This window comes from Passer montanus, unplaced genomic scaffold (genome assembly GCF_014805655.1).
Source record: "Passer montanus isolate IOZ18808 unplaced genomic scaffold, ASM1480565v1 scaffold9, whole genome shotgun sequence".
NCBI lineage: Eukaryota > Metazoa > Chordata > Aves > Passeriformes > Passeridae > Passer > Passer montanus.
Window position 1 is genome coordinate 2,219,570 of NW_024374367.1, and position 27,910 is coordinate 2,247,479.

Consider the following 27,910-nt stretch of genomic DNA (forward strand, 5'->3'; position numbering starts at 1 on the left):
AGCAGGATCCTCGAAGATTACACTGCTGGGACACAGCAGCCAGCCCTGGGGACAGGATTCCCACCCCAGGACTCGGGGGTGCCAGGACTGACACTGCACATTGCTGTGGTCCCTGTCAGACCTGGGCAGCACAGCACAAACACACGGGTCACTCTCCAGACACTGTGGGCTGAGCAAACACTGAGCAGTAAATCTGTGCTCTCTTTATCCAGTTAAAGTTGTGCCACACTGCAAGGAAAACAAATCAGCTGCCAGAGCAGTTCCTGTAAGTCCAAAAGAAACTGACTCAAAGTTACTATTTCCATTATGCTGAGATGGATGCACCCTGTAATGTTTCTTTCCCACTGGTCTTGTCACAAGGGGGGTGTTTCACCAAGCAAACAAAAGCAACAGCCAGACTGTTTACTCAGTTTACTTTATTTAAAAGCACGAGGCAAACATTAAATTAGTGCCAGAGGCCCAAATACAATGTAATTTTCACTTCATTTAAATACAAATATTACAGATATGGAAGAACCATCTGAGTGCATTACACACACGTGTGGATCACAGTTCATCTTGCAGAGCCAACATCTTCCCCCACCTTCAACGTGGCAGTGCTGCTGCTTTGGCACTTGGACAGCTGAAGGACTCAGGAGCTCCCCCTTGAAGAGTTTCAGCTAAAATTCCCCTTTCTCCATCCTTGCCTCGTACTGCCTTTCAGATTGTTTCCTACGGTAAACATCATCTGCAGAAAAAGATGTTTTATGTTAGAGTTTCCCCAGTGCAAGTTAGTGTTAAATACATGAATCCTATCATCTCTTTTTAAACTTTTCAATCCAAACTGCTCGTGCAGATGCTGACTGACAGGCAACTGGAAATTCAAGCCAACAGAAATCCTTATTACCACTTAAAATAGCTCAGGTTCTCTCCCATGTAGGCTAAAGTTATTCCCATCGGTCCCAATGAAATGTTTTTCTAGGAAAACTAAGTTTCCAATGTGAAACAGTTGTTTCTTGTCTACTTTCCCATGAGGGTAATTAAAATTACAAAAGCCCTGACTAGCTGAAGAGAAATTAAATTATAGGCATGTAGTTAATGCCCGAGGGCTTCTAGCCTGACTTCAGTATTTTCATCTTTTCTATAAAACAAAACACAGGAATATTCCCACCTCCATGGTCCTCCCAGTCATTCTTCCTGCCTCCCTGCTCCCTAATACCACATACAGTTGAGCAGATCCCTTCAGCGAAATGCACAAAACTTTCTAGCAGGGTTTATTAAAGGGAGGAATGTCACATTAGAAATAAATGCTTTGACTTACAGAAACTGAACGCCAAGTTCTCTTGAGCCGTTTTCATATTTATTTTTTAAATTGCAGAAGTCACGTTTCAGATAATGCCACACCCCTGCTTAAATGCTGGCAAACCTCACGAGTCTTTTTCAGTCACCACGGAGTGGTTTGATTTGAGAGGGACCTTAAAGATGACCCCGTTCCATCCCCCTGCCATGGACAGGAACACTTTCTGCCTGGCCTTGGACACTTCCAGGGCTGGGGCAGCCACAGCTTCCCTGGGCACCTGTGCCAGCGCCTCGCAATCCTCAGAGGAAAGAATTTTCCCCCCAATATCCAATCTAAATGTAGCGTGTTTCAGTTTTATTCGAACTGAATAAACGAAACGCAGGATTTGTGTTTGTCTGCCGGGGAGGCAGGGCCGGCAGTGAGCGCGGGCTGACCGGGAGCGGCGGAGCCCCGGGCCCCTCACCGCACTCACAGAAGGTCTCTTGGCCCACGCGGACGTTGATCATGAACCACTCCATGGCTCCGCCGAGCACGAAGAAGAAGGGCAGGAACCTGTAGAAGCCAAAGCGCCGCTGCCCGGGCACCAGCTGCAAAAGGCGCTTCACCCTCTCGCTGGCCAGCATGGCCTTCGCGGCTGGCGGAGAGAGCAGGGGCGGGACGTGCCGCAGTCAGTCACCGCGCGGCCCTGGCGGCCATGGCGGCCCCGCCGCCCCTGCCCCCAGAGCGGAGCGGCTCCCCTGAGCGCGGAGCGGCTCCGGCTGAGAGCGGAGCAGCCCGGCTGAGAGCGGAGCAGCCCCGGCGTCCGGCGGGACCATGGCGGCGCTGGGCTCGGCGGCGCTGCGGAGGGGCGGCGGCGCGGCCCCCCGGCTCCTCGCCGTGGCCGTGTCCTGCCAGAGCTGCCGGCACAAAGCCACCGGGGACGGCGGGCACGGGCAGCCCCGGGAGCAGCAGCCGGCGGTCCCCGGCAGAGTGGGCGGCCAGCCCGTCCCGGCCGAGGGCGCGGACACCAAGAGCTACCTGTGGGCCAGGTACCACGAGATGAAGAAGCTGGTCTACGGTAAGGCGCTGCCGCGTCCTGCCCGCGCCGGCCTCTCCATCCTTTTATCCCCTCTCCTTTCTCCTCTTTGCATCTCGGGATGTGCCCGCGCTGTGCCGATGCCGCGTTAGAGCCTTTCTCCCCGGCCATGCCATCCGCATCTTCAGTCGCCCGCGGCTCTCTGGGCTGGTTTTACTTCATTGAAATCTGGTCTTGATCTTCCTCTCCCCATCCTTCTGTGCAGACTCCCCGTCTGGGCTCAGCGTTGCAGGGCATGCAGGGTAAATGGGGCTCTTCATAGCTAGCCATCGTCGGCATTGTCATGGCAAAAGGTCTGAGTGAAGGGCTGGTTGCCTTTTTCTCCAGTTTGCCGCACGCAATCGCGTTAGACCAGGACAAATGGATGGCGGTGCTGAGTGAAGGGGCGACGAGTCCAAGTCGCCCCTGGAGAGCACTGATGCTGCAGCGCCTGGGCTGGGTCCTGGTCCCGAGCTCGGTTTGTGTTCCACGTGTCACACCTCTTGCTCATGAGTGCTTTTCTGCTTCTCTGACCAAGAAGTTACCTGGCTCTGTCGGGTACTTTGAAATCTTGCCAAGCAAAGAGAAAACTCGAGCTGCTCGCCAAGTCTGCCTGTGTGTAAAACAGGATTGTGGTCTTTTTGCTAGCAGCAGACCTCCACTGTATTAAACTCTCCTAAAAATAGCTTTAATGACATGAGGGCAGGGAACTTCTTCCTGTTGGTTTCTTGGTTCTTGGAGTGTTGAAGGTAAGCACTGTAGAGAGCTAGGAAGTGAGTTTTTGCCTGCTCTTACAGAAGTCTGTTAGCTTTTGTTTACTTAAGGGCTTGGATAAGGACAGCAGTCAGCCCTAGGCATCTGGAAGAACTTTCTCCCTGTTCTGAGATCGACAAGGTCTGCCATCCCTTCCTCCCCCATCTTCCAGTCCACCGGATTTCACATCAAATCTCGAGTCCTTCATGATGCACAAATGTGAAGGAATTGGCTGCTGATCCATTAGGTGCTCAGGCTGCTGCATTCCAGGCTGAGAGCTCCTTTCCCAGCGCTGTTGAAGGCAGTACAGGATGCTGACAGAGGACTGGGGCTTTGCTAATACCCTCCAAGACTGAGTTGTGGTTTTAGCCCCACTGCTTGAAAGAAATTCCAATTTGCAATTCTTGTATTGCTGTTTGGAGCTTGCTATTCTCAAAGGCATTATTTTCTTTTCCATAATGAGATTGAAACCATAAATGCAAATGTGTGCTAATAGGCTGTGTCACGGTCTCTTGGCAGAATGCTTGGTTTGCTACATGAGATTGTGGAGTTTGTGTTCACATAACTCTGTTGTGGTGCAAGAGATGCAGTTTTTAATTGAGGTGGAGCAGTAATCACCAGGGGTAAATGCCAAATGAAGTCAGGTGATGTAGCCCAAGTGTTACAGAGCAGACTCTTCACAAACCTTCAGGTAGCCATCAGATATGTTGAATAAGACCTTTGTTTAAAGAGTATCTCCCCAAACTAAAATTTCAAGACTGTGCTGTTATTTAAATCCTGTCAGGAAGAGACAGAGTTGGTCCAAGTTGGTTTTAATTGTTGCTTTGGTGACTGAACAGTTGTGCAGAACGTGGCATCAGTCTGTTCCTTTGTGCTTGGTTTCTGACTCTGGTGTGAAGGTGAATTCTGACTGATTTCTGACTCTGGTCTGTGCTTGGCTTCTCAGTATTGCCCAGCACTGAGTTTGGGCAGGCTCCTCTGTGCCTCTTTCTCCTTCCCCCCCTGAAACGCCACCTTTGTGCAGTCCCTTGTCCTGTTACCAGTTGCCACTGCTTTGGAGAGAGTCTGTGCCAGCAGAATTCCTGGTGTGTTTTCAGACCAGCCCTTGCTTAGGACCAGATCCGTGGAGCACAGTTGCATTTTTGCACCATAAATGCTGAGTTGGGCAGGGCAGGATGTGCAGGACAAGTTTCTGTGCACTGGAGCTCAGTGGTGCTGCAGGTTTGGGGCCAGAGGAGGGGCACAAGGAGTTCTCAACTCTGCACAGACATCTGTGCTCTGCCAGGCTGGAGTGGGCTGATACAAATGACAGCACAACGTAGCTGCACAGAGAGAGCCTCTAAAACTTCCTCTCAGTGGTGACTCAAGAGAACCCATTCTCTTCATTATCCCTGCTGCCTCTTGCAACACTGACCAAATTTCACTACCTGGAAAAACTTGAGGCTAAAAATTTGAGGCACTAAGTGTGCTTTTTTTTTTTTCTTCTGCCAAAAGGAATGGTACATTCACATTAGTCAGAGGGATGGAGTTGAGCAAGACTTGCTGTTTTCTGATCTGATAAATGTCAAGGAAGGCTGATAAGCTCTCTCAGTAAGCTTTGAAGTCTTGCACTCTAGGAAACATCAGGACAGCCAAGCCAGTGAGGCTTTGGCTATGAGCAAGTGTTTGTTTTTTCCCAGGTGTTCCAAATCTGTAAGCAGTGGCTACACTAACTCATCTTTCCTAGGGAACTTTACAATATCTGCAAACTTCTTGCCTCTGCATGACAAGTTTGAGCAGGGTTAAATGTGAGAACAGCCAGAACTGGAAGAGTGACCAGTTATGTAAACTTCTCAATTTTGCTTTCTTGGATATAACCCATTTTTTCTTGTGAAGAACTCTTGTAGCATTTCTCTAGTGCCTTTTTATCTTTTAAAAATGTAATTTAGGAATGAAATTATATTTTTAATATTACTTTTAATTAATGTAGATTTCATTGGTGAGAAATACCAAAATATTTAGGCATAATAGCATAAATCCAAGGTCTTTTAGCATGTATTCTCTGAAATTAAATGGTCTTTAGATAATATTTTTCCCTTCCTACCCTATTGGTAGAAGGATCTGCTTTGGCTGGTGGGAGTGCTTTGCAGGAAATGGCACAAAACAACACTTCAAAAGGATAAAGGGGTGCATAAAAGGAAGGAAAACTGGCAGTCTGTCTTTAGAAAACAACTTCGTGTGAACAAGGGAAACTTTTTGATTCATGAAGAATGTGGAGGATGATGGCCATCTGCTTCTCTGTACCCTTCTTTTCCCTGCTTGTCCTATGAAGAAATTAGTGCAGATGTCTGCAGGGTTGAACTGCGAGTACAAAGGGTGTGAGACGTGCGGGTGAGTTGCCTTGTCTGTGTATTATTCCTCACCAACGTGCTGGCTCTGAGGCTGAGAGAACGGGAGCGTTTCCTGCAGGATGCTGCTGGCACCCCGGCAGCTCAGAGAAGCAGGATTCGTGCTTGGCACCTCCTGCCCCGAGCGCTTTTCACATCAGAAGGGGCCAGATGGTGTCTCTAGTGTCTGCTCACAGTTAATTACCTGCTTTTGTTTCCCTCTCTGCTCTCCTGGTGGGGATTGAGCGTTATTGCTTTCTAACAGTGTGGGTTATTGCCTGGGACGAGACACCGGTACCCTCATGGAGACACTGATTTAAGCAGCCGTCCAGGTTCTCACAGTGGAAAATGAAGGAGATGTGCGTTTGCTTTGCATTTACATTTCAGAGATGCACGAGATCAAGCATGCTTTCTTGTGGGCTGCCTTTGCTGCTGGATTTCATCGTGTGCCGTGGACATGCAGGCACTTCCCTAAAATCTGTCAGAGTTGCAAACAGGAGCAAATTGTGCAAGCAGGCAGATTCCTGGGGCTGCATCCAGTGCAAGTGCAACTTTGTCCACACCGTCCTCCCATGTGCTCACGCTGCTTCTCCCTCAGATCAGACTTCCTGGGTGAAGTGCTGAGTAGGCAGTGACTAACTGATATTGTCTGCCTTTCTAGTTAGGACCCAGACAGAAAGAGTAGTTGGGATTATTATTCTTTTTTAATAACCAAAACTGCTCTTCATTTTGTGTAGTTGTTTTCTTTAATTTATCATATCTGTCCAGCAATTTGTTATGGTGTCTTGGCAAAGAAGAAAAGCAAAAGCTATAGTTCTTGACAAATGGCATCTTCATGAGCTGCTGGTGGGTGTCTGTTTGTTTTGATTTGACAATTGCCAGGAAATCTGAGACAAAGATCCCTGGCAGATAACGTGCAGAGCGTCAGCAGCACCCAAGCCTCAGCCCAGGACTCGATTAAGCACTAAGGACTGGTAACCACCCAGGAGGATATCTTTGAAAAACACACAAACAAAGCACCACAAAAAAGCAAACCAAACCCCCAAACAAACACAATTAAACCAAGCTTCTTGAAAGCTGGCTCCGTAACCCTGAGGCATGTTTGGACTCTTGTATTGAAACTGATTCTTTGTGTGCTCCCAGGTTGTCTCTTTTCCCTGCTGTAGTTGGAACCTGCATGGAGACTGCATGAGTTTGAGGAGATAGAGACCTGCAGCTCTGTTGAGAGGGTGCTGCAAAAGGACATTTACACTGGGACAAATGTGCATCATGATTCTCTAGACTGAACCACAGAGATTTCCTCCTTTCCAGAAGAGCAGTGACTTTGAAATCACTGTAAATTCAAGATGTAGGATGATGGGGTGGACAGAGCAAGTTGCAAGTTGTGAGTGATGTGGAATAGGAAACACAACAAGGAGATGTGTGGTGCTTGGGGAAGTGAGCATAGGGAACACATTGTGTATGAGCCAGTGGGTGTAAATCATTTTGGCTGGTATGTGCAAGCTTTTTCAGCCCTTAGGAGGTAAGAGAGAATATGCTGTGTAAGTAAGTGACAAAATGTGGCTGGGGAAAAATGACCTGGGCAAGAGGCTGTCAGGAGACAGTAGAGAGGCTCTGTACCTTTGAGGCTGTCAGGGAGAAGCATTGCTTCACTCATTGGGTCTAAATGTACTTCAGAAGTTGTGCTGTGGCACAGTAACTGCTTATGCTTCTGATCACAGATAGGACTTGCTTGGTGAAGCTCAGACTGCTGTGTCCTTGTTACAAAATCCTACTGCTCCCTTAGTTTTTCCTGATATTTTTGTAAAAGTTGTGGCTGGCCTGTGTGGTTCAATCTAGAAGATTCTCTTTTCTTCTGTGAAAAGAGAGGTGGGGTTCAGGCAATGGTATTTTGTGATGCTCTCAGGCTATCAAAATGTGTTGTCCTGAACATATTAGCAAAAGGGGAATGTTGGAAGAGCTTGACCTCTCTGTAGGGACACTAGCAAGAAGTTGGGTGCATTTGTCATAAAAGGAAAAAAGTGCTTTAATAGAAGAGGAAAGCCCTCCATATTTCCCCTGAGATATGATGAAGGCTTTGTCATCATTATCCTTGTGAGGGAGAAAAATAACACCCAGCAAATCCCAGTGTAAGCCTAGAAAAAGGTCTTTCCACAAGTTGACTGGGGGTGAGGACAGGAAGTGTAACTGTTTATTTATGGTACAAAGAGCATTTATGATGGAAGTATGAAAGTTGTGATAATCTGAATCCTATTTACATTTCCCATCTTTTAAAATCTCAGTGGAAAGTACTTGGATTGCATCCTCTCTCCTAAGCCTCTTCCAGAAACTTTGCCAGCAGCAGAGCACTGACAGAGAGCTTTTGTTCCTGGTGTGTAGCCAGTAAGTCAGCCCTCCTGCCTTCATACACTGCTTTATTTTCTAGTGATTCCTTGCTGCATGATCTGGTGAATTGTTTTTGAAGGCCAAATGGAAGTCAGTTAGGAGAGAAGGATGGGTATGTTTTGTAACTGTGATTTTTTTTTCCCCTGAGAAAGAAACATTTAGAAATATTTGAATCTATTTCTTTGGTTACCTGTCTGAATTAGAGCTCACAAAAGAACTTCAGCCTTTTTCCTAAATTCTGTCATAACTCCAGACAAAGTCTTTATTGGGAAGGGCTGGTATCTCTTTCTAATAATGTATTTTTTGTCCTAGACACAGATGGAACTTGGTTTTATAGCAAGGAAGCAGTAAAGAACCAGGACAGGGGTCCTTGTTAAATGCCAAAAGTTAAGGTAGGAAAAGAAAAAATCCTACCCACTGATGCTGAGTAGGATGTGGAAAATGCCTGCTCTTCTTCTATCATTCAAAGAGAAAATTACCCATCTTTGAGGAGGGAGGAAATATCTCCTTCCCCTTTGTCCCCCATTGTGGTTGTGACCAGGCAAACTACTACAAAGAACTATTTTTATTGCCCTTTCTTGCAAGGGCCAATTCTCATGGAGCGGGAAGCCTGTGGGAAGATCTGTTCCTGCCTCTCCCATTGCAGGGGAGTGGGAGCTCTCCTCTCTGGACTGGCTCTGGGAAAGGATTCATATACAGGTAGTTTAGCTGCTTGGTCACTTAACCCCATTTTCTCAGTGGTCTGGGGAGCAAAGTGTTATTCCCAAGCACCTTGAACAGTAGCTCTGCTTTGCAGTGACAAATCACAGGCAAGGACTGAGCTGTGTCCACAGCTGTTTATCAGAGGAAAGCAGATCACTTGCTGCTATCAGCATTGCATGCTCCAGGAGCATAACTTAGTGTGGGGTACTTTTTTACATGGTGTACTTTGGTTTTTCCTGCCAAAAAATACAAAAATTTTACGAGCCCTAATGGTACTTGCAGGAATTCTCTGTGAAGTCTGGTTGCCTCTGTGAGAAACAAAAAATGCCAAAAGACAAACCTCAAAATTTCAGATTTGGAGTAATCTAGACTTTTCCAAGAGCCTGTTTGTTTGTGCAAGTTCTGAGTGAGGGGTGTGTGTTTGTCTGGTGATTTATCACAGCTGCCTTTCACATTGAAGCCTGCAGAAACTGCAGCTGCTCTGAGACAGAAATTTGACACTTCAGAACCTCGGGTCTGCTTTGCTTCATGTAGGCCAGAGAGCAGGGGGCATTGTTTTGCAGCTTCCTGACACAAAAGGTCGGTCTGACTGTGCAGATGGTTAGAGAGCATTATCTCCAGGTGCAGCCAGAGGTTTCACTGTGTGTTTTTTCACGGGGACATTATTTGAGTGAGTGAACAGCAGCAGCCTTCCACAGCAGCTCTGTGCTCTTTGCTGCTGCTGTGTGGCATTTCCAGCTGCTGTCAGGTCCAGAAAAAAAAAGTCTAAACTTCAGTGATGCTCTCAGTTTCTCTAACTTCTCCCCTTTCCCTTCTTTTAGATCTCCTTCCACCAGGAGTCTGCAATCTCCTCAACCCCGCTGCCATCTATGCTAACAATGAGATCAGCCTGGCAGATGTGGAGATCTATGGCTTTGACTACGATTACACATTGGCACAGTATTCTAATTTACTACACTCCATGATTTTCAACACTGCCAGAGACATCCTAATAGAACAATTCAAGGTAATGAGGTGCTAAGAGTTTCCACTCAATTAAGCTTGCTGCTGTGTTTGCAATGCCCCAGACATGCTTGTGCAGGCAATGTGCACACATGTCAATTACTTGATTTATTGAGATAAACTTAATATTTCACAATCTTTGATTGCAGAATTAATTTCTTTTGAGATTATTTAACATTATATACATTCCTGAGGTTTTATAAAAGTGGAGTGGGAGCCTTAGTGTAAAAAAGCCATGGTCAGCTGTACTCAACTATGGAAATAATGCCTGCAGGATTGCTGGTTGGAGGTGAACATGGTGGCTAAACATAAATCATGGGCCAACACTGAAGCTGTGCAGGACTTGGAATGTGCTGGTCGATGGGATGTTGCCCTAGAGCATGTCCCAGAACAGACACCCTGTTTGCAATGGGTGACTGCTTATGCATTTTTTCTCATCATGCCTTTCTGTTTAGAGGGGCACTGCAGTGCCATTTTTTGCCAAATATATGCAAACATTACAAGTGTCCTCACTGAATCTGATGCTTTTTCACTACTGTCCCTTACATGAGAAAAACTAGTTTTGGGTATCCCGATCCCTTTGTCTTACTCCATTCATCCATTTTCTTTGCTGAAGGGGCAAAATTAGGCAGGACTAAACAAGCTCAACAGGTGAAAGGATTTTGTTGATTATCCAGTGCTTATGCTCTAATGATGTCACTGTTTGTCTTCCCAGTATCCAGAAGGGCTTGGGAAGTATGACTACATTCCAGGGTTTGCCATACGTGGACTTCACTATGATGTTCAAAAGGTAAGCTGTACAAAGTTCACTCTCCTGGGCTTTGTCTTCCACTGTTATGTTTTTAGTGGAAATACTTTGTGTCATTGCTTGCAATAACATCTGTCAGCAAATGGCCAGTGGGTCTGTCTGGCTGGGCTCTTCACTGCTTGGGTTCTTCCCCAAGGAAAGTTGTCTGCTGTGTCAGCCTGGCCTCCAGCAGAATGAGACATTCTAGCAAAGGTCTCTGGTAAACAGCCTTGCCAATTTAAAAGTCAATTCATTCTACAGGCTAATTAATAGAAAACTGAGCTTGTTTATGTGATCATTTCTGTCTTTCAGGAAATTTAAACAACAAAACTCAATCCTGCATCTACAAGTACTTGCCAGGAGCAGAGGCATAATGTCTTTCTCTAATAATAGAAATGACTTGTCAGGAGAATGCTTTAGGAAGCCTTCCCCACCCCCCACCCCGAATAATAGGACTGCCTGGAATAAGATCCAAGCTACTTGAGATGCATACTTCTTAAGAACACAGGCAAGCACAGTGCAGGCATTAGCTTTAACCCTTTTCAGTGCTTTGGCTGGATTCCCTCAAAGCCTGATGCCCAGTGATGTCATGCTGGCTGCTGCAGCCGGGCAGTCAGGTGGGAGCACAGCAGAGAAAGTTGCTTCACTGAAGTAGCTTTCTCATATGTTGGGTTTGAGTGAATTCAGAGAAGCAGGCAGTGCAGGCTGGAATGTATGTGCTGTCCTTCAGCAGGAGGGAAAAAAGAGAATGAAGGAAAAAACCACAGAGATTTTCTGTCTTTTGTCCTAACTGTGGAGACAGCATGGCAGCAGACCACTCATGCCTCTGGCCTTACAGAGCAAGAAGTAGATCTGTGGGAAACTGAAGGTTCTTTCTCTGTTTAAATCTTTCTCTGTTTAAATTGCCACAGGCGAGTGGCCTTGCCAAGCAAAGCACTCTTTGAGTGAGTAGAAAGTAGAGAGCTCTCTTTTCTCAGGATCAGAGTTTGCAAAAAACACAGAAATCTGGGTTATGCCTGTCTAAGTACAACTTTCAGCATATTTGCCTGCACTCCTCACAGATTACTGGGAGCTCTGCCCACAGTGTAACAAGATGCACTGATAAGGTATCCTGATGGAAGAAGTTCAATGTCACGTTCCTGGTGCAAGCTGTGGAGTGATGTGGGTTTAGTGTGAGGCTGCTTTCCATGCCCAAGGACTTGTGTAACAGCTTCAGAATGATGGATGGAGAAGGATGGCCCATGATTAGGGGAGTCTGATAGCAAAAATGCAGAGAAAGCTCTGTTACCAGCCTGGTGTGCTCCTGAACATCTTTCCTTCAATGTCTACTGGAGAGGGGAGAGCTCTTGTGTGAGGAAAATGACTGGTGCCACTGTGCTCTGAACTAAAACTTGCCCACTTAGTTCTGCTTAAGATAAAGGTGGGGAGAAATAGATCTGTGCACACAAAGCTCCCTTGGGATGTGTGTTTTCTTGAAGGGAGACAAGAATAGATTGGCTTGAGTTACAGAAATATTGTTTTTTGACTTCATCCCTGTCTACAAACCGGGGTGTAACAGACTTTGGCTCATAGAAGGGTGGTCTTTTGCCAGAGAGGCAAATAAAAAGTCACAGTATGAGTAAGTGTGTCTAAAAGTAGCTGGAGAAGAAGTGCTGTCTAAAGTGCATAGAAGTGGGATGCTCATACTGAACTTTATTTTCTGAATGTCATTTGTGTGGAACTTTAAACATGAATAAGGTTTCAGTGTAAATTTTAACAATAACTCAATTCTAACAGTAAATATCTATTCCTTGTCACAGAGTCTTCTCATGAAGATTGATGCTTTCCATTACGTCCAGCTGGGGACTGCATATAGGTCTGTCAGTTCTGAAAATCATTTTCTAAATGCTTGTATATGCAAAAGTGGATTTCTACATCTCAGTGTACATTCATGGCATATGTTGTTCTGTTTCTTTCCTGAGTAGAGCACAGTCTTGTCTGGCTCATCCTGTTTGCTCTTGCTTCAAATGCTTACCTGGCATATAATTGCAATGAGTTATTTTTTCTCAAGCATTTCAAGCCAGGTGTGGGTGGGAAGACCTGGAGCTTTTTGTAATGGTTAATAGCACATCTGGTCACGTACACTGTGTGGTGTTTTAGCTGCAGCTACAGCATGGCTGGATTAACACCTGAGAGCAAACAGAGCCAATAGGAAAGGGCTCTTCTGCATGTGGTTCACACAAGGGCCTGTCTTTTCCCTTGTTTGTTTGTCCCAACAGTGCTCTGCTGTGCCTTGGAGAGTAATCTGGGTGTGCAAATTATATCTTAAAGCAACATAGACATGCCAATAATGTAATAATGCTTCAGAATCTGGGCTCACTTTAAGTCACAGATTTTCCTATTTTTCCTTTAGTTCTCCAAAAAGAGCTGGGTATGCTTTGGAATAAGTAGCTGAAACAGTCCAGACCAAATTTTTCTCCTACAAATTGTGAGACTGGAGACTCAGAGAACACTTTTCTCCAAAGAAGAGTGGGGTTGGGGTGTAAGAAGTAGTAATTTATAAATATCAATAGCAAATCTCCTGTAAATCCTATGTTGTATTTCCTGAGCATGGAAGCCAATGTGGTTTTTTTCCTTGATCTCTGCCCTTTTGCTGTTAAGCTTCAGTTACAGTAAACACTCTAAGAATATTAAGAAGGGAGTTTCATAACCAGAGAGAATTGGCTTCTTTCAGTGCCAGCTTGGGGGTGAGGGGACCAGGGGTTTTTACTGCTCCATATTTTACTGCAGCTTCATTAAGAGATTTTTAGTGAAAACACATTTTAATTTTTCTTTTCCTAGTGTCCTTTTGTAACTTATCTTTTTCGGAGTGTCCTTCTAAACTTTCCTTTCCTGTGCTGTTCAGCACAACTGAGGCAACATTTAACTTCTTAGATGCTGTGTCACAACTGAGTAGAAAAGGAGAAAGGGAAAGTTGCTGACTGCTTGAGCAAAGAGTCATCAAAATTGTGCAAGAGGCAAAACCTGCAGCAGTCAGATAACCTGATGTTATGAACTACTCAGGTCAGCCATACTCCTGGTTTTGGTGTTTTTGATAAAAACAGCTTTCTCTGTTGAATGGTCTTAGTCAAGATCTTGTTCTGTTTAGGAAAACTGAATAAGGAGGAAACCCTGTTTTCAGGAAGCCCTTTTTCTACACTTTTTCATTAAGGGTGATGTATCTCATGGGAGCAGCATCTCCAAAGCAAGTTAGTTACCCAGTGCTGCCCAAGTCAGGTCGTGGGGCTGATTTGGTGAGGCAGTCCTGTCAGCAAATTGACAGCAGACAGAGAGAAGCCTCTGGCTAGACTCTGCTGGAATGTGGACAAAGCCCCTCAATTAACTTGTAGGAGCAAATGAGGTATCTGAAGAATGTCTTGGGAAAGATTTTATGTGAATCTTTAGAGCTGTTGGGCTCTCTGCCTCTTTTGAGCAGGAGGAATTTTTGAGTTTTAGGAAAGAGCCTGTTTGCCCTGTCCTGTTTTTCTCTCCTGTTTGTAGCACTGCACAGACTGGTGATTATTGACAAACTGCATTGTTTTGTGTCTAGAGGGCTCAAACCGGTGCCTGATGAAGAGGTGATCGAACTCTACGGTGGTACACAGCACATCCCCCTGTACCAGATGAGTGACTTCTATGGCAAGGTATTGTAAGCCCTTGGCTGCTGGGATGCAGCAGCAGCTCTTCAAACAGCTTGGAAACCAGAGGGAATTGTATGCACATGTAAATGACTGCAGCCTCCCTTGGAAAGGCTGGTCCCCAGTGAGCTCCAGTGTGTGTTTTTGTTCTAGTGGGAATATGCCCCAGAGGTTATTTAGCAGTTTAGCATCTGAAAGACATCTGCAAAGCATTTTTAAATACCAGGGCTATTGGCCTAGAGCTGAATGGCTTTGAAGACTGATAGGGAGATGTTCCCTGTTGTTCCTTGGCCAAATCCCAGCAGCCTGCAGAGTGCTCCTGTGTGCAGTGAGCTGTTGGGGAGGAGGTCTCTGTGGGTAGCAGCAGTAGGGTGCTTGCCATGCCTTTCTCTCTCTGGTTTTGGGTAGGGTTTTTTTCCTTCATGTTAAGGATCTCCCTCCACACTCCTTCAGAACTGCTCAGGGGATATTGTTATGCTTGTAGTCCATGAGTGTAGGGATAGTAAACTACTGACATTATGTCTGTAGGAGATGTAAAAATCCTCTGGTTGCCTGAACCTAGAGGAAGTTAGGAGAGTTTTTTCTTCCTTGAGTGTCTCGTGTGGCACGGTGGCCAAGCAGGACCTTTCACATCCCTTCTCCCAGAACTGCTTTGTTTCTTGCCTTAGTTCTGGTGCCTTAGGGGAGGCTGGAAGGAGAAGGGCACACTTCCTCTGGTGTGTCTGCTCTGTGAAGTCTCCAGCAAGGTCAGGGCTTGATTTTTCTCTTTCTCTCTTGGGAACAATTAATCTGAGTGGTTGCTTTCTGGATAAGTATATACTCTGTTTATAGCTCAATGATGTTTCCAGCTTTGAAATAGGACATTTTTGTTTAGAATTTGATCTGTCTGTAAACTGCCCTCAACTGGCCTCCTCCTGTGCAACTCTCCTCACTCTTGCCAAACTTGAGATGATTTTGTCTTTCTTTTTAAATAACTGTAAACATGAAACCTGCTTCAAGTTGTGGCCTTCTGTAGGACCAGGTGCTTATGCTGAGGTGCCTTTCTGTTTCTCTATGTACCAGGTGCTTTTTTCTTTCCTGTAGTTGGTATTGAAAAATTTGGCCACAGAAGTAGAGCTATCAGCTTAGTCTTCATGTGAAGAGGTGAATCTCCTCTCCTAGTAATGTAATAGACTCCATGAACTAATGGGTGGATCCCCAAAAGAACAAAAGTATTTACAATTAATACCATTTGCATTTAGCAATGTCTGCTCAACCTGTGGGGCATATTTTCCCACATTAGTGAGAAAGATGAAAGAAGGGTTAAGATGACTGCTGCTGTGAACAGATGCAGTGAACTGGTGAGGAGTGAGCCTTCAGCAGGGTTCTTTGATTTGTTCTCCTCAGTCTGCCATGCTGATGAGCATGTATGAGCGACAGGAATGTTGCTAACAGGCAACAAGAGAAGTGGGACTGATAGGGCTGAAGTGTGTAAATACTTAAGTATTTACTTAAATACTTAAATAAATCCCTTAAGTGTTTTCCTGGTTCTCTATTAGCAGGAGTGTATGGACAGCTGCCAGCATCCCAACACCTGCAGTAGGTGGGCACAGATCTTTCCCAAGGTTCAACACTGTAGCTGGTGTGTCTTTACATGTGATGGCCTGTAATGAAGGTGGAGATCTCAAGGGTGTTGTAGAAAAAGTACACGTAACATTCTGAAAGCACAGTCCAATTTTTGTCACAACTCCTGTCACTATGTCTGCCTAAAGAAGTCAAGGCCATTAAACAGAATTGGGAGAGATGGGACTTGCCCTGTAAAAAATGACACAAGGCACAAAAATGAAATCAGGGTTTGACAAGGTAAACATTTACCTGTCTCCTCTGTATTTCAGGTATTGAGAGGTAGGACAGGTCGTTGCTCTGCTAAATCCCATACTAAGTTATTTCAGTAGGAACTGCCTGTCTTTGTCCCTCTTGCTTCTTTCCCAGAATCTCTGAACAGCAAAAAAAGATGAAGGCTATTTACAGAAACTTTTGGTTTTACTATGGGAGAAATATTCCCTTAGCAACCAGGCATCAAAATGGACAGAAGTGTTGGAAGGAGTCAGTGAGTATCCTAAGCAGCACCACCGTGTGTGGTATGTGGCCCTTCTGCTATAGGTGAAATTGTCCTGTGCTGGTGGATGGAAATTGTATAACCCTCAGCACACCAGCACAACTTTTGATTGCAGCATTTTTTGGTAATGCACCTCGAGCAAAATGCTGTTTATTGTTCCTTTGCCCTTTTGACCCCAGTTTGTATTGCCCCAGGTGTTGCCTTTAGACAGGGCTGTTCTCCTGCCACCCTTACCCAGACTAAATGGGAGGTGTTCTCTTGTTACACATCCTGGCATGACAGAGCCACATGTTTGTCATTAGGCAGCAGGGCCCCTATCAGCTTCCATCATCTGCACCTTCTGTGGTTTTCTGGATGCTGCTTTCATGTCTGTCTTTCACACAGCTCTAATAAACACTTTCTGAAGTGGGCCAGCACTATCCTACAGTGTTGCAATTTTATAGCAATCGGTCCTGGATTGCTCAAAGCTCATGCACAGACATGATGGAAGTGGATTGCCAGGGCACTGCTGGTGACCAGGTTCATGGGGAGGTCTGTGTGCTTCCCAAATTACTTTCTGTATATGGGACATTAGTAATTGTCCCTGTTCTGGTCTGGGACTTTATCAATGGAAAATGAAAAAATTGATCCCTGCTTCATCTTGCAAAGGAGATTCACTGCAGTCCTCTGCACAGGTGGTACCTACAGAATAAACAAAGTTTGTTTGACTGGAAAGCCTCTCTGGGGCCAAAGTTGGCTGTTGGCCTGTTGATAGATTTGTGATTGATAACAATAACAATAGCAAATGTGTGTGAGAGCTGCAGCTCTGCCTAATGCAAGAGAAGTTATTCCTTGGTCAGGATGTAATTTTCCATTTCCAATTGACTGCTGGTGGGCTGGAGTTCTTTTCCCTCTGGGCTTTCTGTAGTGACAGACAGGCATTGACAAATGGCTTGTTGGAGTGATTCTTACAGTGCCTTGTGAAACCTCACTGGAATGTGGTTTGAGCAGCTTGGTGCCCTGTGTAGCCTGGTGAAGATGAGCAATGTGGCATCTTCAGCAAGGCCCTTGTCTGCTGCTGCAGCAGAGCATTGTCTGTTGGCACCTGTATTAATGCCAGGTGGGAAGCAGAGGTTGAAATAAAAATATCTGGGACCAACTCCCTGCTTCCTCTATCTTCACCATGTGGTATTAATGATGCTGGGTTTGTGTAAAGATGTATGTGAAGGAGACACCTCTCTCTCCTCAAGGTTGGTGTTTTGGTTGAGAAGACAGGGCTGCTTGCTGAGTGACTGGGACTTCCCACAGTAGTGTTTTTCTTTTTATTAGCCTGGAATATATTTCAGATTATGCTGGGTGATATGAGTTTGTTTGTTGGCTTTACTTTTTTTTCTTTCCTAGTATTTCTGGTTTAATGCCTGCCTTTCTTTTTTTTTTTTTTTTTTGCTTTCCAGGGTCCATCACTTAAGCAGTTTATGGATATTTTTTCTCTTCCTGAGATGACACTGCTCTCTTCAGTCATTGATTACTTCATCACTCACGGCATTGAGTTTGACCAGGTGCATCTCTACAAAGACATATCTGTAAGTGAAATGTCAACTGCCCCACAACTCAGCTCACAGCTCTGATGTGGTGTCTGCAGCACCCAAACCCAAGGCAGTGACCTGCCTGATATGACAGCTCTGTTGTCCCTTTAGATCAAAGCATTACCAGGGAATATTCCAAGCTGTGTTTTCAGAACATGTTTGGGCTCTGTCTGTACTACAGAGCTGGTGTATCTCGTGTAGGAGTGCCTAAGCTGCTTAGGCTGAAGGTCCTTCCATGGGAAATATGTCACAAAGCTTGTGTAAATGTTTCCTAGTTCTGAAGACTTTTAAATTGTTTTCCTTAATATCTCATTTGACAAAGAGAAAAGCTGTGTACCAAACAGTTTACTTTATACAGTGATTGTTGTAAAACACCTGTCCTGTACCCCTTGCAGCTGCAGAGTAGTCTGATCCTTTGGGTGACTGCAGTCTGATCCAGTGGCTGTAGCTTTCATGTGTCATTTACTCCAAGGTGTGAAGTGGCACTTGAAAGGGCTGTGTGGGATTATCAGCGTCGTTGGGGCTGTTTGACTTTTCAGTTAATGCTGTAGACAAGATGTAAATGCTTGAGATTGCTGCTCTGGGTGAGTTATGCTGACAGACAACACATTTTCCTTATTGCACTCCTTTTTCCATGGAGAAGGGTTTTGATTGGTACCTTGTGGGAATCTTAGGTTCACCCACTGGCTGTTCAGCTGTGGGAGGGAAATGGGGCTCCAAGGGGAAATGGGGCTCCATGTCTGTGCTGCTGCCTTGTGATAAGGATCCACCTGTCAGCTGTGTGTCCTGACCTTCTGCTGGTGCTTGATAGGAACGTGCCAGCCCATTTCCCACAAGACCTTAACATGTTTCAGGGGTGTTGGGTGTTGGTTTTTCTCTTGGGTGGGGAAAATGTGAAGAGTGAATACAGCTGACTCTGAGACCTTTTGTGAAGAGTATCTTCTGATCCTCCTTTTGAGATCAAATGGTTGTGTTCTTAATTGAAATCTTGAGAGCAGGGGGATGGTTGCCACAGCTGATACATGTCTAATGCAAGGCAACTGGTGTGGTCCAGCCCTCAGACTCCTGAGTGCTAATCCTGGCTTTGTCCTTTAGGTGGAGAATGTGGTAATCCCTGAGGAACAACTAAAGTAGGCAAAGAAGAGAGCTATGGCAGAAAATCTGTGGCAATGCCTGAAATCTATATTGAAACTAGGGACCATCATGTGCTCTCACCAGAAGAATTCTTGCTTTTTTCCTGTACAGTGAGGATAAACAAACATTTTTGCAAAACTGTCCCTTTGCAGTACCCAAGTTCAAGTGCAAAGAAATGCTTTGTGAACAGGAGCACAGAGATCCTTCTGTGCCTGCAGAGGACTTGCACAGCCCAGCTGCTAGGACAGCACTGGCTTAGCCTGACACCCTGCTGTAGCTCTTGGTGGTACTGCTGATGCAGCCTGTGTGTTTGGGAGCAGGCTAAGTGCTACAGGCACTGCACTGGGTCAGAAGGGCAGACCCTGGGGTATGGTAAAGGCTGAAGCTGACATGTAATTAAAGTAGTCCTGTCACACCAGTTTGGTCACTTCATATTTGAGAGTAAGAATGTACAGTTTACCCTGCTTCCCCTTGGAGGCATTTTTTTCAGCTCTGTTTGATGCCTACCAAGGCTCCAAGATTTTACCTGCAGAAACATTATAGTTTTCCTTTTTCTTTTCTTCTTCTTTTGTTTTTTGGAGGGCAGGAGTTTAGGGAAAGAGCACACTGAAATTTTTCTTTTCTGCAAAGGTAGTTTTGACACAAGTCCAAAGTTCTGCTTGGTTTTAGTGACAGTGCTAGTTAAGAGAAAGCTGTTTTCTTGTCAGAGCTCCTGCCCTCTTTTCAGATTCCTTCCAATAAGGCAATGAGATGTGACCTCTGCCTTAGTGACCTTCAAATCCACACGGTGGAAAGAGGCTCTTAAAACTCCATTTTGAAGTGGTTATGCCTCCACCTTCATCATCCCCTTTTAAGTTGTAAATTGTGGTTCTCTCCAGCTCTGAAGAGAATTTTTTGGGGGTCATGAGGAGGTTTCCCCAGCACTGCCTTGAGACCAGTGGACTGTGTGGCAAGTGTTACTGTAGTGATGTCTGTGGTGAGTGTGGGACTCAGTCTGAAAGGGCAGCTCCTGAAGGGGCACACACAGTGTAACAGGAATTTAAGGGTCCCAGGGAAAGGCAGCAATTGTTTACCTGTGTGAATGGTCAGGGATGAAAACAGTGCAGTTCAAACAAGCATTTGCATGTGAAAACTGCAAACTGTGTTGTTGCTCTGGAAATGGTTTTGTGGCTCTGGCATATCTTGCTGGATGGAGACTTGTGCAGAATCTCAGTTGGGTGTGTCTAAAAATGTGCTATATCTTGGCTTCTGGCCTGGAAAATAGAGGATATTTGGATGCCCGACATCTGTTTTAACTTGCTTCCCTCCCAGCTGTGTTTTGTGCCACCCTGCTAGTGGGAGTTTCTGCTCTGCCTGTGTACACTGATCACCCAGGGCTGGGAGCTGTGACCCTCCTTGGCTTGTGGGGAGCACCAGGGATCACAGGTGCTCTCCTCTGCTGCTGTTCACCCTGGCCACACTCCTGTCCCTTGGGTCACAGCTGGCAGAGCTTCCACAGGCACAGGGGGAAGAAAAGCCACCTGGTGTCTGAGACACTGCAGTGTTGGGACAGTAAATGGTTTTGGAGTGGCATAGTCTTTATTGCCTTGGAACCAGTGGGGTAGCATGTGCTCATTTCCAAGAGCAGGAAGGAACTTGTGCTTCCACAGATAAGTTTTGAGGTTTTCCCTCTTACACTGCATCAGCTGAGCCAGCCACCCTGTTCTTCTTTAGGCAACTTTGTGAGCCTTGCTGGGCAGGCTCTGCTGCTTTGCAGTGATGGGGCTTTTGTTCATTCAGCAAGGAGGGGATGTACCATTACTGCCTTGGTCCTCAGTGGTGGCAGTAGGTTTGCATGCTGGGAAACAGGAATGCCATGTTGTAAAACTGAAACATTTTCCCTCCTGCTCTTTTCTTTAGGATGCAATTAGAGATGTTCATGTGAAAGGAGTGATGTACAAATGGATTGAAAAAGATATGGGTGAGTTAAATAGAGCTCTGGTGCCAAATTCACTTGTCACTTCCTCAGTCTTTCTCTTTAGGTAGAACTGATGGGGATGAGGAAGGCCACTTTGTCACCATGGTGGTTCATTGCCTGCCTGCCTGAGGTGGATCTAACTCTGACCTTTTGCATCTTTAGTGGTACAGGGGCTAGGCTTGGTTTGGTTTATAGAAATGTGGTCATGACTTATGCCAAAGTGTTTTGATTGATGCTGTGTGTTTCATTCTGATACAGAACAGTATATTCTGCACGGGGATGAAATCTATGCTGTGCTGAACCGCCTGGTGAACCACAAGAAGAAGCTGTTCCTCATCACAAACAGTCCCTTTAGCTTTGTGTGAGTACCATTACTGCTCATCAGTGGGTCACCATGGCACAGCAAGAGCTGTGCAGGGCTGTGCAGCTCCCTCCTCTGAGCACCTGGAATTTGTATGGCACAGGGTTTTGTGGCAGTAGTCATGGAGCTCTCTGGGAACTGTTTGTGGTGAATGTTGCACCCACAGCATTTTGATCTCACTTTTTGGAGAAGTTACAAGGCTGTGGCTGGCCAAAGCATTAGAGAGCTGACACTTTCTGTTGCCTCTAGCAGTGTTTACTGTATCACAGACTTCCCTGGGCTTCCAGTGGTGCAGAAGAAAGAGTGTGACAGCTTGAAACAAAACACAGCATCAATACTTCATGCAATGAGAGCCTTGGGGGTTCACAAATCTGTTTTCTTCTCTGTTAGTGAAATAAGAGTGAATTTAGGCCATACTGTTGTAAAGATGCAGAGTTGGGTGAAAAAAAGAGTACTGGATCTGTTAATTTTTCTGCTCCTTTGCCCTTAGGGACAAAGGAATGAAGCACATGGTTGGCAAGAACTGGCGGGACTTATTCGACATGGTCATTGTGCAGGCGGACAAGCCCAACTTCTTCACGGACCGGCGGAAGTACGTGTGCAGGGCAGCCCTGCTGGGGCCTGGGCCCCCTCCTGCAGGGAGCTGCTCCTCTGGCCTGCCAGAAAGCACTGGTTTGCTAAGCATAGTCTGGCTCCAGGAGGTATTCAGCCCTCCAATGTTCTCTCAGATGCTCTCCGAGGAGGCAAGCATTGACCAGTCTGGGAATAAGTGGATAGAATGTCTAAAGCCAAGCAAAAAATGTGTTTCTAAAATTGGCATGAGAGATGGCCATTTCTTGTCCTGAGAGTGTGACAAAATCTTTCCTTTTCCTCTTCCACACAGCAAGTATCTGTGTGGTTTGGTTTTTGGGATCTTGTTTGTATTGGATACATGTTTGGGAACTGGCAGTTCTGGAAGCCTTTTTATGTGGCAGCTGAGTTTTTTGGGAGCTGCCAATAGACAGGCTGCTGTCCTTACTTTGCTCTTTGGCTTCTTTTCTTTGGGTACTTGTGTCTGCTTAGTTAGGGGATTGGTCTAATTCCTTTGTATGTGTTTTCCTCCCCCACTACCCAGACCGTTGGCATATGCTGGAGTAAACCTATGGAATGGCTTTATAAGCTGTGCTGGCCTGGTAAAGGTTTTTTTCATGGGCTGCAGGTGTTATAAGCATGGCTTGGAGCTATGATGATCTGGCCCTCTTGGAAATAAAACCTACAGCTGCCTGGTGCCTTAGATCCACCCATGGAGTGGAGAATGTCATGGCAAGCCCTCAGGAATACCAGGAGACAGCTCAGTTCACCTGGTGAACTCAGCATGGGGACTGCTTTCCATTCTCTCTGCAGACTTGCTTTATCCTATTAGGACATTGGGCTGGGGCATAGCCAGGTTGGAAGAGCACACAAAGTGTTACATGGCAAAGCCTTCTTGACCTTGGCATTTCAGAAGGAGTTATTATGGTTGTTTTCTTCCTCTCTGTATGTGAAAGCAAGAAGAATTGTTAGGGATTTTGACATGAAATGGTTATAGTCAATGGAAGCATTTTGGAAAGGTATTTCCCTTTCATACTTTCTCTTCCCCTGAGAAAATAATGCAGAAGGCCCAGAAGGTCACTTAGAACTCATATAGAGCTTTTATTTTAAGCTGTTACATAGGTAAACACGTTTTGTGATTGAAATGTTCTGGTTGCTGGGTAACAATCACCAAAAATCAAAAGAAGTTAACATCTCCCCTTGTTTTTTCCCAGACCTTTTCGAAAACTGGATGATAAAGGCTCACTGCAGTGGGACAAAATAAACCAGCTGGAGAAGGGAAAGATCTACAAAGAGGTAACATGAATGGGGGCAAGCAAGTCTCTGAAATGGTGGGGACTTATACCACACGTGCAGTTTTGGAAATCACTGGAAAATCAGGACAATCTGCTTGGTCAGGGTGAGGGGAAATGATGGATTCTGCTGTAGGACACTTGTTCATGGTTGGTGTTTGAAAGGTAAAACACAGAAGTCCTTGAAAAGTATCTGTGTAGGTAGGGGGTGTTTGTAAGAAGACACACTCTGGGCTGTGCTGGCTGTGGGCAGTGGGAGCTGCCCTCTGTCCCCAGGAGCTCTCACTGGCCTGGCAGGACATTGTCCCCCAGAATGCTTTCAGCATGGGCTTGGCACTGGGGATGGAAGGGCAGAGACAAGTGGGAAAAGGCAGAGCAGGGCCAGGTAACTTAAGGTGTGGGGTACTTGCTTTTCTTCCCAAGGGAACCTGTGCTGAGTTACCTTTGCCAGGCTGGGTTTTCTTTGCTGCTGCCCTGTTTGTGTGAGATGAGGTGGTAGGGAAACATTCTCTGGAGGGGCCAGTGAATGTCCCCTGCCCCTCCGTACAATGAAACCTCCACCCTGGGAGCTCTGCTCTGACATTGTCCAGCATGGCCAATTGTGAACTTTTCCCTCAGCTCTTCTGATTGTCCTGGTCCTGAAACTCTTGTCCTGGAGGGGCTTCCAAGAGTGTGGTAATTGAGGCTAAAAAGGCACAACTATCTGAAATCTGTTGTGCATGCAAAAATCTTCCACTCCTCACTCCAAATTGTTCTCCATTAAGTTGGAAAAGGTGGACTTGTGTAGAATAAAGAAATAAGGAATAAAGAAACAAGGGTGATCCAATAGGGTAGAAAGCATCAAAGAGAGTACAAAGCCTGGCTCCTGACTCTCTCCTTCTGGAAGGACCAGCATGTCCAAAGATGAGCAGCAGCTCTGGTGAACTTTCTGCCCTGAGTGTTGTCCTTGCAGCTGGTCTGTCCCCTGAGACAAGTTGCCTCTGGCTTTAGGACGGTTTGTTCTTGGTTATTTGAGCTGTCCAATCCCACGGGAAGCAACTGTTAGTGAGATTTCAGTCAATTAGCTGGGACCTGACCCGTTGTAGCAGAGTAGGTCATGTCCTTGAGTAGTGCTGTTGGGAAACCTCTGTCTGGTGGGGCTGCCAAAGTGCTGGGCTGGTGTCCCATCCTCTGCCAAGAGCTTGGAACTAGGAACATGCAAGTAGAGCTCATTCCCAGTGGGTTAGCAGCTCCCTCAGGAGAAAGGGCACACCTCATCCATGGAGCTCATTGCTGCATTGAACCCTGCTCTTGACCCACCTATGTCTTGTGGCCACAGGTTGCTCACCCAAGTGAATGGTGCACTGAGAAAGGGAAAATATGGGAGAGGAAGGTGGGCTGAGTAGGATTTTGGGCTCCTCTCCAGTTCTTCCCCACTATCATGTTTATCAGACTGCATGTGTCCTAGCTGTGGTTCTTAGGGTGTGACAGTGTGTATCCTGGTTGTAGCCCACCCTGTCTCCAGGATTTTTGGTTCCTTGGAGTGTCACAATGTGCCACTTCTTTCTGGCAGGTGTTGCTGACCATGGACCTTGCTGTGCAGGGGATGTTGCCAGAGGCCTCTGAGCTGTTCCTGTCCCCTGAAGCAGGGCTGGATGGTAGTTTTTTCCTGTGGGTATCCCATGAATGGGACCTCAGGGATTGGTGTTTTGCCCTAGGAACTGGGAAGTTGAAGTGATGCCCTCTAGTCCCTCTGTTCCAACAGACGTGGTGTTTTCTGTACATGCCAAGTTTGTACTCCTTTCCCTCTCCAGATCTGTGATCTTGGGGGAAAGGAGGACAGGACCTGGAGATCTCAGAACAGGTCTGTGGCTCCATGGAGCTCCAAGCACAAGTTTCCTGTCTGTCAGGTCCATTGCTGTTTGAGGTGACTGGAGCACAGCAAGAGGACTCTGCTTCTTCCAAGGCTGTGCTCCATTTCCTTCTCTGCCAGTGGCTTCCTGAGCAGGCCTCATGTGAGCAGCAGAACGTTGTGTCCAAGAAGTGCAGAGGCTGCCTGGTCCTGTTTCTGTGCTGTTAAGGGAAGTCTGCTCAGCTCCAGGGATGCTGCAGGAACAGAAGGCCCAGCACCCTGGTCCTGGGCAGCCTTAGCTGTGCATTCAGCAAGCTGCCAGTGGCTGCTGGGGGGCTGCCTTGTGTTTGGGGGCTTTCTGGCCAGGCTGGTGCTGGTTGGGGGTGCTGGCTCCCTCCTGCCACTGGAGACTGGCCAGAGGGATTGCTGCTGAGCGGCTCATGGGCTCACACTGCCTGCTTGTGCTGGTCTGCTCTCATTGATGGGGCCATTTCCTTTCCTAGTGGGTTTTGTGTTCATGACTCATGTGGAAAACTTGCGTGGAGATGGAAGGGTAGTCCCTGAAATGCCTTCTGTGCATGTGTGGATGTTTGGAAAGCCTTGAAAGCTGCTTGGTACTGTGCTTTAGCTGGTGCTTTGGGGTTTGGTTTGTTTTACTCAGCTGTGAATCTGTGTGGGCTGCCTGGCTCTTTGGCTTGGTTAAACAACTCCTGTAGACATGTGGGTGTTGTTGATCTTTGGGGTTGGGATGGTGGTCAGGGATGTAGAACAGCTCCTGACTCCAGAAGCCTTGCCTGGCAGTGATCACCTTCCCTCTGGTGCACCCTGTGAGGTGAAATCATTATCAACTGAGACCAACAACTTCTAAACGCAGAACCTCTGGGGTTCTTTCTGCCCATCCTCAGGCTTTTCTAATTTAGGTGTCTCTGGCCTCTAAACTGCCTCCTTTTGTTGCCTTTTTAGACCATTTTTCTTCTTGACTTGCTGTGCCTTAGACCACAGAACTTCCCCTGAATTCCCTGTTTGCAAAAACTCTTTGGAAGAGTTTTTGCCTTTTTCTCTAGTTTTAAAAAAGCTGAGGGATGTACAGGGGATTGTCACAAGGGAAGAAAGTGAAGTGAGGTGGGGAAGGAGAAAGCTCTGGGTGTAGATGGTGGGGCAGAGAGCAGGCTGACGTTTCATGAGAGTGCTGACACCTGCACGTGGTAGCGTGGCCTGTACCCACATTTCACTCTGTGCTGCTGTCACTTGCAGGGCAACCTCTTTGATTTCCTGAGGCTGACAGGCTGGCGTGGATCCAAAGTGCTCTACTTTGGTGACCATCTGTACAGTGACCTTGCGGTGAGTGACATGCCTCTGCTCTGCAGTGAGGTGGGAGCAGTCCCACATGGCTGCTGGGGCTGGAGATAGGGCAGGGCTTGTTCTGAGTGCTCAGGGCTGTGCTGGGTGCTCCCCCCAACACAGGCTTCCCCACTGCTATCAGACAGAGACAAGCACTGGAGAAAAGGCTCCTGAAGTACTTTCTGTGGGTAAAGTGTGAATTTGAGAGCAGTTTGTATTGATCCCACCTTTTTTAGGTGCTTCATGCAACTGATCCTAGTGACCAGGGGATGGTTGTTGCTGGCACAGGCCATGGATGGCTGTCCCCTGAGAATGTGACATGGGAACAAACCCACTCTTCTAGGAACCAGGGCTGTGTTTGGCTTTCAGTCTTTATGTTGAATTCTTGGTTGTTTTTTCACCCTGACCTCCAGGACCTCATGCTGCGTCATGGCTGGAGGACTGGAGCCATCGTTCCTGAACTGGAGACGGAGATCCGGATCATAAACACGGAGCAGTACATGCACTCCCTGACCTGGCAGCAGGCTTTGACAGGGCTGCTGGAGAGAATGCAGGTAAACAGCTCCTGGCTGAGCAGGACAGCTTATATGCTGCCTTCTGAGTCTGAATTTAGCATGGGGATGGGGGGATGTACCATCTTGCCTGGTTCTCAAAAATATCTTATCCCCCTCCTGGTGCAGTGGGCTCTGGGTTTGTGAGCTACAGAGGAAATTGCAGGGACCTGAGGTATGGCCTGCAGGACTGATGGATGTGATGCTTTCTACTGCTGTCTTTGCAGATGTATCAGGATGCAGAGTCAAAGCAAGTACTGCTGGAGTGGATGAAGGAACGGCAAGAGATCAGGTGAGTGTTTTCCCCCCTTACTTGTGAGGGCTCCTAGGAGCTCCCAGGCCCTGTTTTGTAACCTGCTTTGGGGACAATGCTGCTGCAGCTGCTGGACTCTGGTGTCACTTGCCTCTGGGTGGGGGCCATGCAGCAGTGCAGTCCTGCAGCCTGGGAGGTTGGACTGGTTTGAAGGCAGGGTGAGAAAGGGGAGTGCTGGGAGGGACTGGTGGGCTGTCTGCTACTGCAGCTCCCACAGCTCCTGAAGTGCTCATAACAGGTGGAGAAATAGTGCACTGAATATTCATCAGTCTCAGTGCACGGGGATGGTCTGCACCACAGCCTCAGGAGGGCATACCTGATGCCCGAGGGAAGGGAGTGGAGTGGCCCCGGGCTAAGGGAGTGGGAAGAATCTGTGACCACAGCTTTAGCTACAGAACACCATCTCTTTCTTCTCAGGTCTCTGACGAAGAACCTGTTCAACCCCCAGTTTGGAAGCATCTTCCGCACCTTCCACAACCCCACGTACTTCTCCCGCCGGCTGGTGCGGTTCTCTGATATCTACATGGCTTCCATCAGCTGCCTGCTCAACTACGACGTGAATTTCACCTTCTACCCGCGGCGCACCCCTCTGCAGCACGAGGCTCCGCTCTGGATGGATCAGCTCTGCACGGGCTGCATGAAAACCCCCTTCCTGGAGGAGATGGTGCACATCCGGTGAAGGGCAGGTACTGCAGGCAACAGCAGCACGGCCGGGGCTGGGCCGGCAGCACCTCTGTCTACCACTAAAGGGCGTTTGACACTTGCGTGTGTGTGTAGATGGTGTTTATTTCCTCCCTTCACTGGCTCCATCCCTTTCCCTGAAGTGCATTGCAGGCTGCACAGGATGGGTGCTTGTGCAGGGAGTCCTCTCTAGGAGTAGTGAGATGGAGGGGCCAGTGCTGGTGGTGGGACA

The 27,910-nt window shown here is 46.8% G+C and overlaps 2 protein-coding genes across 3 annotated transcripts; one reads left to right on the top strand and one right to left on the bottom strand.

Moving 5' to 3' along the window:
- Positions 1 to 396: 396 nt before the first annotated feature.
- SMIM4 (small integral membrane protein 4) lies at positions 397 to 2,000 on the bottom strand. Of its 2 annotated transcripts, none has more exons than XM_039733863.1 (2): positions 1,752 to 2,000; positions 397 to 727 (listed from the first exon to the last, which is right to left on the bottom strand). In XM_039733863.1, exons 1-2 carry the CDS (start codon positions 1,900 to 1,902, stop codon positions 660 to 662), a joined length of 219 nt encoding a protein of 72 aa, XP_039589797.1. In that variant the 5' UTR covers positions 1,903 to 2,000; the 3' UTR covers positions 397 to 659. The 2 variants fall into 2 exon arrangements, with proteins under 2 accessions (XP_039589797.1, XP_039589796.1); XM_039733862.1 differs by having other exon boundaries at positions 1,743 to 1,933.
- Positions 1,974 to 27,761, top strand: NT5DC2 (5'-nucleotidase domain containing 2). Its single transcript, XM_039733861.1, is given in 15 exon segments — positions 1,974 to 2,276; positions 2,279 to 2,336; positions 9,361 to 9,545; positions 10,257 to 10,331; positions 12,128 to 12,183; positions 13,897 to 13,990; positions 17,516 to 17,644; positions 20,681 to 20,741; positions 20,997 to 21,099; positions 21,590 to 21,691; positions 22,884 to 22,965; positions 26,047 to 26,133; positions 26,547 to 26,687; positions 26,912 to 26,976; positions 27,415 to 27,761. Coding segments are annotated over 15 exon segments (1,803 nt in total). The 3' UTR covers positions 27,677 to 27,761.
- The last annotated feature ends 149 nt before the right edge of the window (positions 27,762 to 27,910 follow it).

What these genes read in the sequence shown, in the direction of transcription:
- SMIM4 (XM_039733862.1), bottom strand. Translation starts at nt 1,902, where the DNA reads ATGCTGGCCAGCGAGAGGGTGAAGCGCCTTTTGCAGCTGGTGCCCGGG. An exon ending in AGAGACCTTCTGTGAGTGCG is followed by an intron (nt 728 to 1,742) that starts GTGAGGGGCCCG and finishes CTTTTTCTGCAG; the next exon opens with ATGATGTTTACCGTAGGAAA.